Source organism: Mugil cephalus, chromosome 15 (genome assembly GCF_022458985.1).
Source record: "Mugil cephalus isolate CIBA_MC_2020 chromosome 15, CIBA_Mcephalus_1.1, whole genome shotgun sequence".
Taxonomy (NCBI): domain Eukaryota; kingdom Metazoa; phylum Chordata; class Actinopteri; order Mugiliformes; family Mugilidae; genus Mugil; species Mugil cephalus.
This window is the reverse complement of record NC_061784.1, coordinates 21,943,980-21,966,272: the sequence shown is the minus strand read 5'-3', so window position 1 is coordinate 21,966,272 and position 22,293 is coordinate 21,943,980. Positions and strand designations below refer to the sequence as shown.

Here is a 22,293-nt window from a genome sequence, read left to right as displayed (position 1 = left end):
AATAGATGTTTCCTGTGAGCCTAAAATGTTGGGTCTTGGTTAGGGCTGAACGATATATCGTTATCATATCTACATCTCGATATTCAAGATATTAATATCGAAAAAGCAATGATGTAGACGATTTCCCCTTCCCATGCTCGCCTTGCATTTTCATTTTGAATGCATCGCTAAGGCCAGTCAAGCTTATTTCATGCTTGCTGTGGATCGACAGCTGACGCCAACCAATGACAAACATATGAGGGCGGGAGTGAGGGAGACGGAGACCGACGCACAGACACAGCAGGGAAATTAAAAAGAAAGAAAGAAAATGAGTGCGGAAGATAATGCGGCCGGTGGCGGTGCAGAATCTGACTTGGTGCCAAAACATAAATCATCCTCCATTATTTGGAGGTATTTTGGATTCAAAAAGGACGACGTTAACCAGAGCGAGGTGTTGTGCAGGCAGGTCGTGCTTAGCAAAAATTGCTTTGCACCAGCTGCGGCATTTGTTTTTCTATTTTTAAAGCAGAGCTGCAGTAAAATGTTTGATTTGTAATTTATTTATTCGTAATTTATGTTAATGTTGATGACATTTTAAGAATGTTAAGTGAGTTCTTAAAAATAAAACTGGACTTTACACATTTTTTTGTATTATGATGTTTTTATTTTTCTGAAAAAAAATTGAAAAAATTCTTAGTCATATCGTATCATATCGTATAGATATCGATATCGTATCATATTGTATCGTATCGTATCGATATCGAGATATATGGCTTGAATATCGAGATATGAAATTTTGTCCATATCGTTCAGCCCTAGTCTTGGTGACTGCATCGCTAGGGAGTGATACTTGGATACTTTGTAGACTGACTTTCATTGTACACGTTGTTGGATGATGTTGCATTTTTGTCTGGAAATCAATTGAACCAGGGATCACATTTCTGGCCATAGGACCCTGCAGTTTCACTCCTATGTCAGTGAAGATAAGGAGTTAATGAAAAGAATAAAGATAAGGATAGACTGACCACAGAAGCTAAAAGTAGGCCCATTTATGAAATCATTTGCATGTGTACTGTATGAATTATGTAGTTGTCATCCAAGGTGGGAGGAACCTGAGGTGCTGGTAAACAAAGAGACATTAAAAATAGAAGAGATACACAGCAGCCTGACATCACCTGAGGATCAAACCTCGACGGTTGTGGAGGTAATCCCACTAAAACACGTTAGATAACTAAGCCACCAGGAGTCATGCACAAGCATTGTTCAGTGGCTGCACATTTAAACACTCACAAGCAGAGACAGCGAGGAACTCTCCCAGGAATCCACTTTGACTTTAACTCACATCGGGCCGCTGTTGTCACCAGCAGGTTTTGGATGGACACTACACACTGTTCCAAACAGAACAAACTACTTTACAAACGACAAAAATATGATCTATAACACCGAAACCCATTAATGTAATATCTGTTATTGGATGTCTGTTTCCTCCCTCGTGTCCTACATGTGTCGTCTGCAAAGCCAAAATGAAATGTAGACAAAAAAAGTGGTACGTACACCGATCAGCCATAACATTATGACCTAATGACCCTAATATTGTGTAGGTCTAACCTGTGCCTCCAAAACAGTTGTGACTCATCAGAAAATGGACACGGACCTTCTGTGTCAGGCTGCATCGTGCTGTGGATGGGGCTGCCATCAAGATGTGTCAATGCTATGGGGTGGGGGTGCATGGTCTGGTCTAGGTGGGTGCCGAATACCAGGTCCAAACGTTTCCCAGCAGAACACTGAATTGTCACAAGATGGTTTTAATGTTATTCACTTCTCCTGTCAGCTGTCATAATGATGTGGCTGATTGTTGCAACAAAAAAAAACAAAAAACAAAACATGGATGAAACTCTTAGGAAAAAATCCCCTAAGGTGTAAGCTGACATTTACGTCCTGCAGCACCTTTTCCAGAGTTATCACACTTGAATAACAAGGGTCCTTTCATACTGAAAAAAAAAAACCCACAACCAATTTCTCCCTCTTTTGCATCATCACACTCACTCATGCGCCACAGCTTTGAATAAAGCGTGCGAGCAGTTTTGTTCAAACTGCAGGACACGGAGGGGCGAAGACATAAGGGCATAAAGCAGTGGAAGACGGATGACGGGGTTTATCAAAGAAAACGTGAATACGAAGTGGTGAGTAGGAGGAAGTGAAGAGGTGCTCACAAAGAAAATGTGCGATAATGAATGATAATGCACGGTGACAGGGAAAAAAGGGGAATAGAGCATTGCAGAGAAGGAGAAGGAAGAGGAGTGGATATTATTTTTGCGTGTGGACGGGCTTGTTCCGATGGTTCGTGTGTCTTTACGACCTAATGTCTCTGTGTGGTCTACTGTATGTGTTTGTGGGTTTACTGGGGACGCCCGTCCAACGCTCGCTCTGCGGTAAAAACTCTCTTGTTCTTTCCCTCAGTATAATGCACACACACACACACACACAAAACAACACACGCACACAAAATACACTACATTCAGCTCATTAGCTTGTGCTCAGTGTGCATGCCAAAGACTCTGGGCCATCCTGCAGCATGGGGAGACACAGGTCAATGGTTTGACTTTGAAAATTTGGCTTTGCTCCTACACCTTTCCAAAAACATTACGACATACAGCTGTCAGTAAAACTCAGTTAAATTGCATTTTGATTATGCTGTATATTAAATTCATCCGATCCTATTTTTTTGTATATAACACGCACACGTACAGCATATCAAGTAGAATACCCGGCATGTGTATGCTGGGACTACATTTAATTCCAAAACAATAAACACGAGCTGAAGACACAGATGAGACGGATGGTGTAAACAGAGCTCTGTGACGGTGAAGCTCTTTGCCACCTCAGAATTTACAGAAATGACAGAAGTGAATCACTTTAAATGTGTCACTTTGCAGTAACATAAGCTCTCTGTTCCACAGGGCACGTCCATCTAACAGATTTCAACATCGCAGCCATCGTGAAAGACGACCTTAAAGCAACATCCATCGCCGGGACCAAACCGTACATGGGTAAGAAAATCAAACTCGTGCCTCTCCAGGGAAAATGAACACACGTGGGCCACAGAAATGAAAATGGGATGAGTTTCCATTCATAAGGAAAGATATTAAACGTAATTAGCAGGGCATTAAGGACGTAATTGCATGTCTCATTTGTGCCGAGAGAGCCACAACACTTTTGTTTCCCTCCATTCAACCAAAAGTAGGTCTGGTGATGTCACAGATAATTTGCATATGAAGCAAGGCAGCCTGGCTGTATGGTACAGTGAACTATCTGTGCTGTATCTTCGATTGCATATGTGTACGTGCATGTACAATTGCGGTCATATATATATATATATATATATACACATATATATACACACACACACACACTAGTGCACAAAGCATCCAGTATTTGTATATGTTGAGGGAAAAATGTATTTGTAATCAAATAAAAATCAAAATAGGCGTAAAGATCCCGTTTCTTCGAGTTACATTTCTAATTTAGGATATGTAAGTATTCTTTAATTATCCATTAGAATAATTATAGATGTATATGCAGTATTGGTTGATGTTTTGTATTAAATGCAGCTACATTCACATGCCAACGTGTCCTTGAGCCTGACACTGAACTTCCACTTGCTCCCATTGTGTGGCACTGGTGTGTTAATGTGTGTGTGCTTGTGTGAGTGAATGGGTAGATGTGTCTGTGACTGTATAGCACTTAAAATAATAGTAGATAGAAAATATCTATATAAAAGCAAGGCCATTCACCGGTAGACAATAGGCTGAATTACCAAGCTAACGAATGCTAACAGACGAATGCTAACATGAGAGAACCTGACTGCAGACGTCTCAAAACTAATTTAACGTCAAACTCTGCTCCCCAAAAGTTATTTGCTGCCTCTGCAACCCAGTTAAGATAAAAAAAAATCTATTTGACAAAAATAGTGATGCAGTTAAGTTGTGTTTCATCCAGTCAGAGCCTCTTGTTACAGAGTCAAGTGTTTTCACCCTGACTCCTGAACGTCACTCACTCAAACATTCACTCACATGAGGAAAGGCAGCTTTTTGATAGGATGTTTGTCTTGTTCTCGATTACAAATAGATTGATTTGAAATAAGTATTTGTAAAAAACACATTATTTCTGCCTTTCTGAATATCATACTCAGGTTTGGCTCCACCCGTAATATACACACACAATATATGTGCCTGTTTCCACCCTCATCCTGTAACCACATGTGGCAAAATGTCGTGCAAATACTCTGTGGTATAATAGATAATTCATGTGTGCTCTTGGAAGAAGAAGAAGAAAATAAAGTCTCTCCCAGAAGCATCAGAAGATAACCTGCTCCTTTTTTTCTGCTCTGCAAGAAAGCAGAGTAAACCAGAGGGAGGAGGGGGATTAGTGCACAGACACAAAAAAAGTTCTACCATGGCATTGTTGAATGGAGCACGAAGTCATGTTAATAGCTCATTACAACTTATTTCTGTTTTACTCCAGGAAGACTGCATGTAAAATAAAGTGCAGAGTTTCCCATCTAATACGTAAGAAAACTGATGAAAAACTCATGAAGGGAGTCGTCATAACATAAAAAGAGGGAGCGAGTGTTGAAGTATTAATTCCATGCCATGTATTGTGCATGCTCTTTCTGGAGCTGCTCTGTCTAAAAAAGCTGTTTGAGAACATCTAGGTAGCGACTAACAGGCATATGTCTGAATCACATAACAACAGATAGATGACACTATGTGTTTAAAGGGCGTGGTAAGAGAAAAGTGCCATCATGCATTAATTATCCTGTGCAATATTTTCTGTCCATTAGCTCCTGAGCTCTTTCAGACCTTCGAGGGATCCCACCCTGGCTACTCGTTCTCTGTGGACTGGTGGTCCCTGGGAATTACAGCCTATGAGCTACTAAGAGGACAGGTATCCAGAACACACAGAGGACCATCAGCATGACCACATCATAGCTCACTTCTGTTTTCTGTTTTATTTTACATATATACATACGTGTGTGAGATATAGTTATGGTTAGAAACCTGTAGAGGCTTATAGGAAAACCACACCCAAAGATATAGAGGGTATGCAGTGACGTCACTGAGGCCACGCCCCCTGAGTGGCAAAAACGTGGTGAAATGTATCAGTAAAATACAGCGAGACCAGGAAAAATGTGGATTAATGTGGACTGAACAATGATCCATATGAACTAGTATGGATTTGGAAAAGTGGATTGGCCTCAGTTTCAATTAGTTTCGGTTAGTTTTAGTTCATTTCAGTTATGATAAATGTAGCTAAATAAAAGCTTTACTGAGAAGTAACATTAGCCATACAAAACTGGAGCGTTAAAAGGATGACAAGGAGTGATCACAAATATTCTGTTTATTGTTGGAGCTGAAATAGTTACTGTCGGCCGTAACTACGACAAAACAACAACATCCACAAACTTATCTGACAGCCCTCCAGAACGTAGCTTAAGAAGTAACTTAAGGTATGATTTAATCAAGAAATACAGCATAAATTAATATTACCTGACACTAAATGTGAACTACAACATGACACAGTGAATAAATTGTTGTGCAATCACACAGCTCCACCAGAGTTTAACAGTCTTAATCTTCTGAGTCTCTGATTTGTTAAATTTCTATTTGAGACAAAAATGCTGGTATCATCTGCAAAAAGAAATGGCATTGTGACGTTAGACACTGCAGCAAGGTCATTAATATAAATATGTGTAGCCACAGTCGATAATGTGCACCACCTACGAGAAAGAAAAAGTTCTGTAATAATTCAGACATCCAAGCTCCACGAAGCAGAAGGAAGGTGAGGCTGTAACTGAGTTCTGCATTTAAATTGGCCTCACTAAGGAGGCTGTTAAGTGTTTAGTCATGGTGCGGCAAAGTCTCCGCCGGAGAATGAGAAAACAGGTTATTCTAAGAGCCATGTAATTGGAATTGATTTTTAAAATAGATTTATTTATTTCACGCCGGTCCCATCTGGAGGAGTTTAAATCTGATGTCATGGAAATAAACACAGCACATAACGTTTTCACTCCATCCTCTAACTCCATAACACCGCGTCTCAGACCTGAACCCGAGCGTTCCTAGTGGACCTGAATCAAAAAGCAGCAGCAGCAGAACGGACGAGGAACCCAGACGGATTCTGATCTGTGGCGCGCATTAAGGGTTCCTGAAATAACTTCAGATACAATCTCTTCTCACTTTTCTCCGTATAAATCTTCACACTTCTCTTACCTCATCGCTTTTCCCACGGAAATATCTTGAGTCAAGCTTCATTTTACTTCAAACCATTCTATTACTGCTGTCATTCTGGTCCTTTTCTCTGACCTCAAAGCTACATCTTCATCTCTCCCATGTCATCCTGCAACACGTCCTGGTTTTCAACCATTCTTTAAGATGCACCCATGCACATATTCACACTGCAGAATTACTTTTTTTCAGTGTCTTTGAGCATATGCCACGTTTTTTTTGATGCCAGTAGTTCCTCTAGTCCTCTCCCTGACATTCATTTACACATCATCTCCCTGTCTCCTATGGGTTCCCCAACAATTTTCTCTGACTGACACATTGTAACGCAATCTACGAGGCAAGCGTCGGTGTTAAAAAACTCACTCGCTGGGTATATTGAATCATTTGACTGTTGAAAATTGAAATCCAGTTCGCTATTATCAAGCTCCAGGCATCTTTCAATCACTTCCTAACTTTTACTTTGACTCTCTCAGGCTCCTTCCACCACTTCTTATATTCACACTACGTTTTCATTCCATCGTTTACTCCCTTTCTCTGAGAGAGATCCAGGTCTGTGTCGGCATCTCTCCAGACCCCCAAATCAGTCAATCACTTAGTTTCTGCTAAATTGAATTAAAGTCACCCCACTACAGAGATGCATTTACAAAACCTGACAGAGTCAGCATGTAATATGCAGACTCGTGATTGGCTGAGCAGCAATAGGGGCGGGGCCTGCTGCATGCAGGAAGCTTAGATCGACAGGCCTAGTGTGGCAGGAAAATTTAATATACATATATATATAAAAATGTCTGCCCCCTGCAGTACCCCCGCAGACCCCTAGGGGTCTGTTAAAGACCTATGCCGTATACCCACCCATACACCTACACTCACACATACACATTTACACATGCAAACACACAAAAATACCTTTTCATGTGTACACTCATTCTTATTCATGCACATACACGCTTGTTAACACATAGAAAAATTAATGACAAAGAAAGAAAGGTTGTGCATCTTATATATACGATGTGTTTCGCTAGTGAGTTCCATTCTTTTATAGCTTTCATAGTTTTTACTTTAGGGAGTGTTTTCCTCCGATTTCCTCCGATAGCCTGGGGGAAATTTTCTGATTATTCAAATGAGGGGTTAGTCAGGAATAGCAGTTGACCAAAAAAGAAAAAATGCAAATGTCCACAGCGCGGCCAGAGATTACCTGGGACTCGGACACACACGTTTTTCACAAAGCAGAACCCCGACATAACTAGCAAGAAAATGCCACATCACACTAAGGCTTTAGAAAACGACCACTCTGTGTCGCTTTGTCTCATTCTGCATCTCCAAAATGAGCCTCTCTGTCCGAGACTAAGAGGAAGCCACTTCACACTGAAAGGCAAAGGCTTTTTAGTTGGAGTTGGAGAGAATACCTCCTTATCCTCTGTTCTCTGTCATTTGTTCCCATCAGTGCAGAAGATGTGAACACAAGGACAGAAGGAAGAGTCCAAGTGCATGACAAACCCTAAGAAAAATAAATCCTCTAGCCTGTGTAGCACCGTGAATATAAGTTGTCTTCTCTCCTTATTCCAGAGGCCATATGTGATGAGATCGAGTACACCAGCTAATGAGATCCTACAGACCTTCCACAAGGTCCATCCCAGTTACCCAGTAGCCTGGTCTTTGGAGATGAAGTCCCTCCTCAGAAAGGTAAACCAACAGTGCATGTACTGATAAAGTTAAGCTCCTCTTCTTCATCGTCCTCTCACCCCACACCAGGCCCTTTGATCCTTCGTATGACACGGCTTGATTCGTTCACTTAAAACTGAAACTTTTTCCTCCCCCTGGGAAAACACTTTTGTATACCTGACACCACAAGTTTGTTTGTGCAGAATCTTAATCAGGGGGTCACTTTCCTTGCTGCAGTCTTATTTGCATGCAGTGAAGCTGTAGAATTGTAATTAACAAGTAAAATCATTATTCAGGTTTTTAAATGTGTGATGCTGCTGCACTTAAACAATGTAAAGGCAGATTTGCACATTTGGCACGTGTCATTTAGAATGCGTAAGTCCACTAATGCGGGTGCCAGTGTTTGCATTTCATGTCATTAATAATGTATCGTTTTATACGTCCACGCTGAACTTTCAAGCCTTTCTCTTCTCGCCACGGTGAAGCCGAGCGCTGAACTGTTGCTGGAAAATTTGAGTTTTGTCTTGGCAGCGATCCACTGCAGTCAAACTGTTGCATTGCTTCGTGCTCAGACTCCTCATAGCTCATTGGCATTCCAGCTGCATTAGTATGTGTGTGTGTGAGAGTGTGTGTGTGTGTGTGTGTGTGTGTGTGTGTGAGGGAGTGAACGAGGGTGTGAGTGTGACCAGGAAAAAGATGGAGCGATGTAAAGAAAGTGTGAATGTAAAGAAAGAATTCCATGCTTGGCATATTTGTCCTTCATGCTTCACAGCCCGGTGAATTCTCCTCCTTCCAATGCGTACAGCGATCAGCCATAACATTATGACCACCTTCCTGACATGGTGCAGGTCTCCCTCGTGCCTCTGAAACAGCTGTGACTCATCAGAGAGTGGACATGGGTCCACAGAGGGGAGGTGCCTCTGTCATCCCACAGATACTGAGTTTGGAGTTTGGAGGCCAGGTCAACACCTTGTCCCTGTCTGGTTCATGTTTTTTTTGAGTTGTTCCTGAGCCGTTTTTGTGTCAGGCTGCATCAAGGAGTGTCATTGCTATGGGGCAGGTGCTACATTTCTAAGTATCATCCACATGAATGAATGCCAGGTCCAAAAGTTTCCCGGCAGAACGATGGAATGTAACAAGATGCTCTTACTTTCTTCAGTGGTTTTAATGTTGTGGCTGATCAGTGTATATCATTTTCTTTTCATCTGCTACCTCCTTCCTCTTTGTCTTTCTGTCTCACTCTCTATTCTCTCCCGTCCCGTCCTTTTCACGATATCTTCCACCTCCAACACCTTTGTCCCGGTATCCTCATTTTTCCAGCACATCCTTGAGGGCAAACACGTGTTCGCGTCTCAGCGACGCCTCCCGCGGACAGTTGCTCTAAGTCCGATCCTTTTATCTCTTTCAGCTGCTGTGCATAGATGTCCAGAAGCGCATTTCCTGTCTGGCAGAGCTGCAGGATCTGGACTACATGTCAGACGTCAACTGGGATGCCGTGCTGAACAAGCAGCTTCCTCCAGGCTTTATTCCCAATGTGAGTATCAGAAATTAAGGGAGCGCTGCTACAGTGGGCAACACGGAGCAAAATATTCCCGATAAAACTGAATGTTATTGACATTCTCCTGCTGCTTTATGCTGCTAGTTAGATACAGTATATACAACACTTAATCCAATACAGGGTCTATTCTTGTTAGTCAATAGTTAGAAATAGAGCAGGCACAGAAAGAATTTCATCTCCACCTCTCTATGAATGAGTCACGGTCCATGGATGCTTTAGAGTATAACGGTATTTTGTTCTGTAAAATATCAATCCTCTTTATCTACTGTTCTTGCATACTAATTTCTATACCAGTATTTTGCCCAAGGCTGCAAAGATGTGAATAAAGAAAGATGTACCCACTCTTCATCTGAGCTTTTACGCTGAGACTGCAAACACCACCCCCTGCTGGGCGGCGCTGGCTCACCCGCTGTAGACATCCTGCAGCACACGCGTCTGTGTGGCTCTCAGTTACAGGCAAAGGCTCAGGAAGGATCGTTGTTTCTGCTTGATTCTCCACTGGTGGTCTCACTGGATCATAATCACTGGACGTAGTGCTTCCCTGTTATGACACGATGAAGCGGGAAGTCAGGCCGATGCACCGCGCTTGGTAGTGTTTTTACAGTGGCTCTGCTGATATACAGTGGTGCCGTCGCAACAGGAAAAGATACTAAAATGTCTAAATGGGAGCATGGAATGAAACTTCATACATGTACTTTGTTAGAGAAGTAGTAAGCTAACAACGTCTGTTGTTAAAAACCGAAGAAAGGTCAGATAATGAGGAAAATCGATTACTAAATGACTTTAACTAATTTGAACCTAATGGTGATTGGAGAGCAGCAGGATTCTGTTCTGGAGGGAGGAAAGTACAGAGGATCGATGAGGAATTGACAGTGTGGCTTTTTTTTTTTAATTACAGGCCTGTCCCCCCTTTAGTTCCCATTAATGTTGGAACATGAAGAAAAAAAACAACCATGTTTTCTTTTAATTTCCTGACATTCAGTCAGTCTTGACCCTGATTTGTTCTGTCACGTAACTGTGTTCAATGCATCATAAATAAGGATGTTTAGTAGTAAACAGTGTTGCCACAGTTACCTTGAAAAATAATCTGACTACTGATTACTCCTTTAAAAAGTAGTTACTTATTTACTGATGATTTGATTTTAAAAGTAACTAAGTTAGATTTTGCCAATACTCACATTATTGGAAGTGTGTTTTACCAGCTTTAACTTAAAAAACATATTTTTAAATGAAAAATGAGGATTTCCTCTTCAGCGTATTCCAACTTCTTCATCTCTCCCCCACTCACTGGTTTTGCACCAACGTCCAGCTTTTCTTGTTTGGGTGATGGGCAGTGATGCCTGTAACGTGTTGCTTAGCAACGCGTTACTCTAATCTGACTACTTTTTTCCAGTTACTCTTTACAAACCAGTAATCAGATTAAACTTACTTATCCAAGTTACTGTGCGTTACTATTTTTCCCCATTTTATATTTTTGCTTCCTTCTTCTTCTCGGGGTGTGACGCCACGTATGCGACAGGTCACGTTTTTAGCGACTCACGACTCACATGTAATACCAAGCAGAGACACAAACATAAATAACAATGGAAGGAAAGAGGGGTCAGAGGTTCGCCGATTTGCTCCCAGGGGCAGGGATCAAAAACTAATAATAAAAAAAGACCTAAAAGTCTCTAAGTCAAGACTTTGGAGCAAAACCAGTGAGTTGGGGAGAGTTGGTCGGGCAACATGTAGAGGAAATGCTGCCTCTTTAATAAAAACATATTTTATTTATTTATTTATTTATTTATTTATGTGGTCGGCAGCTGCTGAATGTAACTAAAAAAGTAACCTTTAATCTAATTTAGTTACCTTTAAAATCAAATAATCAGTAAAGCAACTAAGTTACTTTTTAAAGGGGTAATCAGTAATCAGATTACTTTTTCAAGGTATCCATGGCAACACTGGTGGTGGGACGTCCTGTGTGAGGTGCAGCTCTTTCTGTAAATTCGATGTTGTGTTTTTGAAGCTAGAAATGACTTTCACTGGTAGTACAGGACACATTTTTGTGTCATGTTTTAATCTAAAGACACTGTGACACAACAACAACAACAACAACATACCTGTTTGTGTGTCTTTGTTTCTACAGAGACGGAGACTAAACTGTGACCCCACATTTGAGCTGGAGGAAATGATCCTGGAGTCCAAGCCACTACACAAGAAGAAGAAAAGGCTCGCGAGAAAGACCCGGGACCAGGGGTCTGACGGGTCTCCACAGGTATGATCGCACATTTTACACAAGACCAGGGGAGTCAAACGTACGGCCTGTGGGCCAGTACCAGACCGCCAGAGGGTCCAATCTGGGGTGAATTAGTAGCGCAAAAGTTTTATAGAAGACATTAACAGCAACTTTTTAAAATTAAATTTTGCAACCTAATTTTTTTTCAATAGAGGGTTTAGGAAGTTTTCTGTGAGCAACTAGTATTGGTTGATAATATGACACAGAAAACCGATGTCTAAATTTGTGAAAAGAAGAAGAAAAAAAAGAAAGAGAAATCTTACGTCAGTCAGTTTTGGATAAAATAAATATGTGGTTATAAATTTCACTAAATCTAGTGAGTGTGTATAATATGATTCACTGAGGATGAATAAACCAGCTCTCAGTTTCTCACTGTTCGTTATTCATTTAAGAAAACTGGCTCCGTCTGCTACAGATGATAAGTTACTTTAGTTTGTCTTTTAAATATGTCTAGAGTGCTTTTAAGAAGTGTGTCTGTGTGTATTAAGAAGGCAAAGAACACAGTCACCTGGAAAGTTTATTACTTCCTGTCTAATATCATAAATATTATTTTTGCCTTGTTGCAGTCTCAGCAGTTCAGCAGAGCTGGGGTCTTTAGTATTATTTATTTTTCTTTATTTACTTGCCATGAGTGCACATTTGTCCATTGGCACGAACATAAAATATCTGTACGCATACAAAAGCCGCTAATGTGACGGTGCATAACAGATACAATAACTCGTACTTACTTATTACTATTCCTGTCGACTGAAGCCGTGGCAGACTTCAGCCTTTAACTGGGGACGTCATGTGATTCAGAAATGATCGGTGTTTCATGTTTGCACGGGATAATTACTATCCATAGTTATGTTTCTGCTACTTCCTGCGTCACTCCACTGCAAGCCAGAGGTCATTTTACACTTTTGTCAGCTTTAGTTACTGTGTATGGAAGCTTTTTGCATTCACTAAAAAAAAAAAAATTCTAAATCTGTTTTTTTTTTTCCTAATATATTTCTTTGGATGTTTTTCAGGCTAATTATTTCTGTTTTTCTGAGTAATATATTTCTTTTTTTTTCTAATCCCCTCCTCTGTTTTTCAGGGTAATTTCTTTCCCTGAATTATGAAGAAACTTGGAAGTCCTGCAAGAAACTCAGTCTCTGATCGTCTCTTGATTTGAATGCATTTCAATTGCATCATCTTACAGCCTTATATGCCTGCATCAATAAGCACAATAAATAAATAGCAATAGCAGGAATTTATTTACTTATGGCAAATATATTTATGTATTAAGTTATTTTTATTTATTAAAATAAAATTAATTTTTAATTATTATAGCGTAGAGTTGGTCCTCCGTGCTGTAAGACGATGCATTTGAAATGCATTCAGGCTATAGAGAATGCATTTCATTAATTGTAAGTAGGAATAGTGTTTGAAAACTTCTGTCTCTCCCTGTTGGGAGCTTGGTCTAGATGATGTGGTCAAACATCCTTTTCTGGTATCATATTTTGCCGTGTGCACTGGTCTGCCAGTCTGTCAGGGAGTCCGGGAGACGACTCGCCTTACGGTCTATAAATATCATTTTGTGTTTGCGCAACACTTTACCATATCCATTTACAGAGGGCCTCTGGGGCCACTTGTGATGGATTCATATAAGAGACAAAGAAAAAGTGAGTGCTTGACGTGTATGTGAGAAAGAGAGATGGAGATGTCCGTACAGCACTGCTGAAGCGTAGCAGATCAATATTGAATGAAGAAAGCTTCCCTAATGTCTGTCCCAGCCCTCCTCTCACTCATTACCCTGGGGCTGCTCTGTATTCTTTTTCCATATTCCCAGTCTCTTGTCATTTTCCTCGTCTCCTTTCCAACCTTCACTCTCTTCCTTTGTTGTCCAATATGCCGTCTACACATCGCTGCCCTGTTCAGTCAATGGGCCCTTCCTAATCCATTTTTCTAGCTGCTCTTTTATCTTTCTGCCTCCCCCTTCTTTCCACTGCTACGCTCATAATGTAGCATGGAATTGGCTCAATTAAATCACAGATAATATACGGCAGAAAATTCGACCTGCTGTGAAAACTAAATAAGTCTGTGGACTTCCATTCTGCACAGACAAAAACACACAGACATAGACCTTTCTCCTGATAATAGGAGTCCTGTATCTCACACACTGCACGTGTGAGATACATTGGAAATATGTCTAATCGCTTTTATCTGCATAATGCACACCTAAATCATAGATCTTCAACACGGGTCTGCAACCCCTAGGTGGTCCATGGAGGTACTGCAACGGGTCTCGCAAAAATTTTTGGTTGATTAGACCTTTTTTATATATATATATTTTTTTTTTAATTTCTTCCCACAATACTCCTATGCATTAACACAAATCCAACATATTTTAGTAAAAGGGTAAATGGAGGCAGAAGATGTTACCTTACAGTCAACACTTCATTCATTCAGCAATTAAGGAACTGTCTCAACATCAGCTTCATACAGAGCCCCCACACCAGACCTGTCAATCTAAAGCTAAGCCAATCACGAGGCTGCATGTTACACGTTGACTCTGTCACCTTCTCCACAATTGGCTATAAATTGTTTCAGTCCCCAGGTGAAATCCCAGAGGTACGCTGCAGAAGAGAAGGTTAAAACTTCAATCTCTCAATTATTTTCTACTTACTTTCTATATCTATATATAAACAGCAGTTGCACGATGTATTATTTTTATAGCGTAGTACTGAATGCAAAATGATAATAATAATATATATTTATAAATAGCACACACATATAATAGGCAATACTTAGTGTCTCCATCAGGTTGGATGTCCTTGGCCTGAAAAATGTTGAAGACACCTATCTTAAATAACAGCTGTGGAGAAGGTGAATAAGAATAATTGTTGATGCTGAGAACTTGCTGCTAATGTAATACCCACATTGATATGGGTATTATCAGGGTATTGCCTCATGGATGAGACAATGCTAGATGGTTGCTTCGTAGATTGTTGCTTAGCACTAGCGCATTGTCTGGACAAGTGCCTCTCTATGCCATTTTTAAATTGTTTTGTGGGAATCAAGCTTTTCCCTTTGGTAAGATGGTGTTTTTTGTTGTTGTTGTTGTTTTTTTTTACAAAATAGCTGGTAATTTACCAGGCACTTTTCAGGTATCAGGGAGTGATAACATGGTTTTACATGACTATTATTCTAATTTCTGACACTTTTAAATTATATGACAATATGACTTTTATATTACAATGCTATTATCAACCAGATCTATATTGTTTTGGTAGTGTGAAATATTCATTGATGCAGCAGTTGCCTGTTTTAAGAGTAAAATCTTTGTAACAACAGACAAAACTACACGGTGAATATGAACCTAGTCATCAGTATTTCAAGATGACAAAGTAGTTTGCGGAAGAGGCTGTTAACATTCTCTCCAATCCTTTCCAATCGCTGGCTCGAGGAAATAATTAAATGTTATAAAACTGAATGTGTGATTGCTTCTAAGTAAACAGACGCTGTATAGAAGTAACGGAAATCCATTTAATTAGTATTAGAGTCAGGTAAATTGATGGGCCGCTGGAAGGGAGGCAGCTGCTTGTGTATCTAGGGGATACAGCTCCGTGTGTGCCACTGATTAAAAGTGCAGAGTCTAAGTTTTGGCTCGCATTCGTTCTGAATGCAGGGACATCACCAGACGCAGCCAAACTGTTGCAGCCTAAGAAGTACAACTTGTTCTACATAGACTTTGATACTCAAACGAAAACTCACTGATGCAAAACATGTCTGCACTGCTCAACTTATAGTTTGAGCATTCTTATTCCCATTTTTTTTTATTATTATTCACCATATTCAACAATATAGAGTATACTGACATTTGATGTTTCATGTGTCATGTATGCATTTGGCAATGTCCATACAGTGTTCCCATTTAAAGGACTATACACATTAGTAGTCTCAGACAGAAACCCAGGCGTGGACCTTGAGAAATGTCTCTTTTGGGCTCCCATCCAGCAAAGCACTCCCTTTTGGTTTTTTCCCATTAAATGGAAAGTGTAGTCTCGCATTTAGAATAATCAGCTTCTCTACCTTCTTAAACACATCAAATAAAGAGCTAAAAGAAGAGACAAAGAGAGAGACGAACAGGTGGTTGGTTTTCTGCACTTGAAGCATTGTGGCTTCACTTAAAGGCCACAGGCTTTCCCACTCCTTAAGGAAAGAGTCTACAATCTCCACCTGATTCCCGATAGTCAAGATGAAGTAGGCATGGAGAAGCAAAAATCCTACGGTATTAGTGCATTTGCATGCACAGCTTAATGGAGCTATGCTCTAAATTTGACTTTCTGGGTGCGGTCCTTGTCCCACTTTACGTGCAACAGAGAAAATTGAACAACTGACAGGAACATGTCCTCCTCCTCCACATTAGGTGGCGATATATCAGCGGATTAATTACAGCCCCCTTTCCAGTAGACTTAATACGTCATACAAGAAAAGATAAGATGGCGCTATCCCTCAGGTGGTTCTTCTACCAGCTGTGTTTACCTTCTTCTTCTGTGACCAGCTTTCTTGGATGTTTTTGTTCCCGGGTCATACACCAGCAAAGCGGGTGTGGACCATGCGCACACGCGTTGTCCAGTTAGAGTCCGATTAAGGCGTATACATGCAGAAAATCTATTTCCAATTGCATTATCTGGGTGGCTTAATCGGATAAGGAGAACTCTGATTTAAGCTGGAGTAATGTGTTTACATGTTTGTAAATTGTCCAGTTAAAGTCGGATTAATGCGATAATTCTGGCTTTTCACATGCATGTAAACGTACTTAATGACACGCCCGGAAATTCTGTTTTACTCAGTAGAAAGGTGGCAGAGGATGGAGCAAGCTTCAAAAAAGGAGAAAGAAAGCTTGTATCACATATATAGACCTATACTTTTTGCAGACAGACTGAAATAGCTGCATGTTGGCATACCATCCAAGATGTACCACTCATTTTGTGTGTGGAAGCATCTACCCAGCTACATCCCAAATGTGATGGTAAAACTTCCATTTTATTCACAGACCATTCATCCCAGAAATCTACTGTAGTTAATGTATTCCTAGGAAAACTGCATTGCAGAACAGAACGGCCATACTTGCAATTATTATTCCTTTCTTCTTTATAATGCTTGTTTTGTTTCTATAATGGGTTAATTTACGTCACTATGATGAGATAGCAAGGCTTATTTTCCTGTGGTAAATAGTTAATTATGTCCTGTTTCAGTCTCAATAACTGTAAAATTTATATGTATTACTATCACCCTTTGAATTGAAGAAGGGTCTGTTTATCCTATCAGGGTATACGAGTGTGAATAGGGCTATAGGTTGTATTGAAAGATAAAACGGATATGGGCTAGAGAGTGAGATAAGATGAAGGATGGGGCCCTGAGTATCACAAAAGATAAGCTTGCATTAAGTCTGATATATATCTTGTTGAGTTGAAGCATAACGGTGATGAAGAGCAGTGGGTTCATGATTGTTGTTGGTCTATGAGACTAAAATGCTATATGTTTGTGAGGTACAGTTATACAAAGGTGGTGTTTTTATTGTCAGGTTCTGTTATGCCTCTAACATGTGATATACCATCAGCCTGCTTCACGTCTCATCTGTTATTCCTTGTGTGCATCACATCCCAGTAGTAGTAGTACAAGTAGTCCTCCTTCCTTTGTCCCTTTTGTAGTCTGCATCCCCCTTACAGCAGCTCACTCTGTTCTCACAGTCTATTATTTTCTTTTGTGATAGTACAAAAACTAAGAAGCTCACCTGCAATCAATATGCATGCCGATGCCATGCCCGCTTTGTATTTCTTCACTTTCTTCTACAGTCTCCTGCATGCTCACACAACTCCTTCTGTTCCTGCCCTCTGGTTTGCCTCCCCCCGTTCTCCTCTCTGTCTTCCTGCCCTAAATTAGTTGATGGCTTTTTAGATGCCGGTGGCTTCTCCCCTGCTGTGACAGCACCTGTACAGAACCTCTCTGCTGGGCTGTGTGACTGACAACTCTGGGCAGGACGTCATCTATTTCAGAGTTTTCAGGGAAAGCGGCGCGCATCCGTACATGCATGTGGGACGTTACGTGCAATCCTGGAGGGCTGCGTATCCTCGGCTGATTAATACATTAATAGGAAATGATCCCATTTAGGACTTGAGGATTTTTGAGTGAAGGTTTAAAACTGGAATATGCGTTATATTTAGGGTCCCTGTGTCTCTGCAACTTTGTCTTTCTCACATAATCAAGGAGCACCGTGTTATAATGATGATGTATCTCTATGATCTCTCTACTCATTGCCCTCCTTGGGAGAGTGAGAAATCACCTGTCTACTTGTCTTGGCACTACAGTACTGAAGTGTGAGGACAGCATGGCATAACAGAGCCGGATGTTCCCAAACGATTAAGTGGGCCAAATATGTATGAGCTCATAAAGCGAGTGGGGACGCCACAGCATAAGTGTCCTCTAAAGTTAGGTCAATACCTTATTAAAGGGAAAAGATATTAAGTTAAGTGTTTCTGTGTTTTGTCTCTTTCACAGAATGGACAGTTGCAGCAACGTTTGGATAATGTCCAGAGAGACTTCATTGTTTTCAACAGAGAAAAGTAAGGAACTTTCTGCTCTATCTGAACCACCTCCACTGTTAACGTGTGGTTATATATGAATATTCAGTAGTTTGTAGACTGCAGTCATAGTTTTAAAGTGACTGTAACCGTGCCTGGTGAGAAGATGTAGGATGATGTGAAAGGACAGTAAACTGTCTATTTGTGGTAGAAGATGAGGCCTGTACTCAGTATGTGGGTGTGTGATTAATGCAGAAATACAGCGAGTGACAGTGAGTGCCCCCCCACGCTAACTGTTCATGTTTGAGAATGAGACGCATCTCGAAATTGAATAATTTACCATTGTTTTGGATGAGTGAATGTTACAACTGGTGTAAAACAATGAATTAAAACAGCTGAAAGACTACAGTATGAAGAGGAATATAATTGTACAGCAAATTGTCTAAGTATACATTCATTATTACACAGGATAAGATGTTACGATCTCTTGTGCCAAGTTTCTGGCAAAACTGGGCAAAATTTAGAATTCCAGTCCAACTCAAAATTCGATCAGCAGGCTAGCAGTCAGCTACCAACTAGCAACCAACAAGAAGACACCAGTACAGTAACTAGCCTAGCCAACAGCAGTATACCCACGTAATCCCACCCCCCAGTAGAGTGTGAGTGGGAAAGCATTTCAACCTCCCTGACAGTATGGGGGGGTGTTCAGTAAGAAGTGATGGGATATGCAACTACATGTCAACCACACTTCTCCCTTGTCAAGATTCGGGGCAAGACACATTTAGATGTCCTTGCAACCAACAAGGAGACATCTGCTAACTGGCCTAGTCAAAAGAAGAAGAATAAGAAGAAGAAGAAGAAGGAGGAGGAAACCCCTCCACATGCAGCCACCACGCAACTGTGTGAATTTCAACCGAGAGATTAGCTTAGCCCTACTACTGACTACTAAAACTACTCAGCTAGCCTTACCCTTAGCATGCTCCCCAGCTAAGATGTTTCCTCCTCAGCCACAGACACTCACTTGCTCGCTCTGCTGCCAGGGACATGTTGTTTACTGCCACCCTCTGTTCTCTCCCGTGAATGCCCAGCTGGCACAGGGGAGCAACGGTGGATTTTGCCACAAATCCACAGCAACCCTGACCTTAACCCTATCCAAGTATAACTGAGAAATGTGTCCAAAAAAATCTGAAAACTAGGAGAAGTGGACTAGAGCTTCTTGAAGAAGCTTCGCTACTCTTCTCAAGAATGATGAGTGGTGAAGCGTCTTCAATGAACTACAATGACTTGGAGACTGAGAACATTAACAAACATGCTGACATAAGCATCATCTAAAACGACTGTGTCTGTATCTTAAAGAGCTGTGTCATTAAGATAGTAATAAGAAATGTTTTTATTCAACAGGTCAAGAAAAGCAGTGGGGGACTCAGAGTCTTCTGAGATGTCCACAAGTGAGAAGAACAAGGCAATAGAAGATGGACAGAACAACAACGTTGAGCCAGCTGCTTACTTATCAGGATAGGTCTCATGACTCTGTCTTAGCCTCTCATCACTTGCACCTTCACACAAGCTTGTAGATCAGCAACGTACACGCAGGCACCTATCGCTCTCACAACACAGGCACTTAAAACTGGTCTGCAATGTCCCTGCACCACTACGTCTACACAAACACAAATAAAACACTGTACGCACTTGTGCATCCACAAAAAAAAAAAAGGAAATAAAGAAAAAAAATGCATTGTCAGGAACTTGAGAACTGTGGGAGGAAAATGGACTCCTGAAGCAGCAGCAACGCTAGAGCTGGGCATTTCTTTTCCCTCTCACCAAGAAGAAGGACTCTCAGCAGAATGTCACTCATATCACGCTCCCTTACATCACTCTGGTGCTCTGACGTCTGCGCAGCTTCTACTCTGGGCAACGGGCTGAAGTGAAAATAAAGTCACTTCCCTACCAAAAAGAAGACGATGCTGCTAATGCTCGGCTGGTCGACTATGGCCAACAGCTGTATGCGCTTTGGTTACGGCAAGAACACTCAACATTTATAATCTAACAGAGGCGTTTTCTGGTTGGATATTTGAATATAACTTCCAGAGCTAAATGGAAATTACCTTCACAAGAATTGGTCTAAGGATGTATATGATGAGTGTGATTGAGATGGGATACAAACATGACACTAAACATTAAAGTGGAGAGCTTAATAATGGAACCACAGATTCCTCTAAGTCAAACTAATAACTATAGGCTTGAGCATGGATGGCTCACTTTATCATAGCAGCAGATTCATGGTTGTAGTAGTCATGATGCTTAGCTTTGCTTATTAAGCTTACAAAGATGGTAGTATTGCAGCATTTGGTATAATTCCCCCAGTTCTGTAAGTAGCAGATATAGACAAAACATGCTGCTTGTTTTCTTGACTTGGTTCAAGTTGAAGCGCTGCTATCAAAGTTTGGTTTTGAAGTCAAGCTTCAAAAGCCTCCGGCCTTGGAAGTTTGTAACTAACTTTTGACTCGGTCTGCAAATAAAAACATAGAAAAGCTAGGTGGTAGATGTTAATTGTTCTGCACTGGACCTTGCTTTGCACATGCTTCTTCATAAAGTGTAGCATTTATGCACAGAGAGACAAAAAAAAATAATCTAAAGCTGTGAGTGAATATTTATTCCCTTAGGGATGGTTTTATAGACAAGGATTAATCTCCTAGATAAGGTTCATTTTCCATCTAGTGTCTTGCACTGAGATTTGTTTCTAATGTCCTTACCGTCCTTCCTCTTTTGTGTTGGATGCAACCAATTATATTTGTGCCACCAGATAATTCTGTGAATTTGTATTTGCTATGCTCCCTTAGCAGAAAATGTATTAGCAGCCTGTCTCTGCAACAACATTCAACCGTAATCAGAAATTCCGCATCAGACTAATCAATATGAGGGAAGGTAAAACGCTTCATTTATGCTGTAAGATTCGCTATAGACTTGTTTAAAATCACATCCAAGAAATCACTCCTGCCTCTGGAGTTTGCAGAGGGATGCCTTATACCATAGATGTGTGGCACACAGCTAATCCCCTTGAATTTCCTAATAACTATAGTAAAGACCTGAGCATTTTTTCCACAATAAGTAAGTGTGATTTCTACAAATTCCTACTCACTCTATTGAGCCAACTGAAATCTCTTGTAATTAGATTTGAACCATATTTCAAAGATCCTTAATATTGGCACTTTTCTAACTAAGATAAGGTTTTGACTTACCTTTGTGTTGTTGCTGTTGTTGTCGTCATCACTAGTGTAATGTTACGATCCAACGGTGGTTTCTTGTATAAGTTGTAAGATAAAGTGGGATAACTTAAGGATGAACTGTTCCTAGATTTACCTGGAGTAAATAATATTTGCGAATGGTGATCATAATTGAGAGTACCAAATAAACTGGGGTCATTGCATTAAAAGCATTAAAGGTGGTGATCATTTGATGAAATGCATTTTACCCTTCCACAAAGCTTTAAATGACAAATAATATTTAACCCAGGTAATGTAATCTGTTCTAAGTCCGTGTATCTCACCCCTATTACAGTTTTGTTGTCCTTCAGTTTCCACTGTGTGTTAATTGTAATCAAATGTGATGGAGTTGCAAACTATTAAGGTGTGCCTTAAATAATAACTTTGTTTTATTTCTGAACCCATCTGACTCGATTTTGTGCTTTATTTCACTTTATTCTCTGTATTTTGATAAAGTAATTGAGGAAAAAAATGGGACAAAGTTGATGGTTGATTGATGCTATAAATACAATGCTGCCCCCTAGTTTTACCTGACTAGTAGTGCAATTAAAGATTAATAGAAGAGTGTGAAAGAAAAACTGATTCATTGTAAAATATGGCAGGTTGAGAACCAGAAATTAAAACGCTCCTGCAGCTTAGTTTACCCTGACTTATATCTGATCTAATTTGGAAAAGTGTTGGGAGGTTCTCTTAACACTTCTCTGGGCATTCCTTATTA

The 22,293-nt window shown here is 40.5% G+C and overlaps 1 protein-coding gene across 1 annotated transcript in view; it reads left to right on the top strand.

The window, feature by feature from the left end:
- stk32a (serine/threonine kinase 32A) overlaps window positions 1–21,979 on the top strand; it is a 65,967-nt gene extending 43,988 nt beyond the window's left edge. The window contains exons 7-13 of the mRNA XM_047608050.1: window positions 2,940–3,029; window positions 4,823–4,926; window positions 7,833–7,949; window positions 9,337–9,462; window positions 11,612–11,740; window positions 18,290–18,354; window positions 19,714–21,979. Of these exons, the coding sequence (XP_047464006.1) occupies window positions 2,940–3,029; window positions 4,823–4,926; window positions 7,833–7,949; window positions 9,337–9,462; window positions 11,612–11,740; window positions 18,290–18,354; window positions 19,714–19,831 (749 nt within the window). The 3' untranslated portion in view covers window positions 19,832–21,979. The remainder of the gene's footprint in view (window positions 1–2,939; window positions 3,030–4,822; window positions 4,927–7,832; window positions 7,950–9,336; window positions 9,463–11,611; window positions 11,741–18,289; window positions 18,355–19,713) is intronic.
- Window positions 21,980–22,293: the final 314 nt, after the last annotated feature.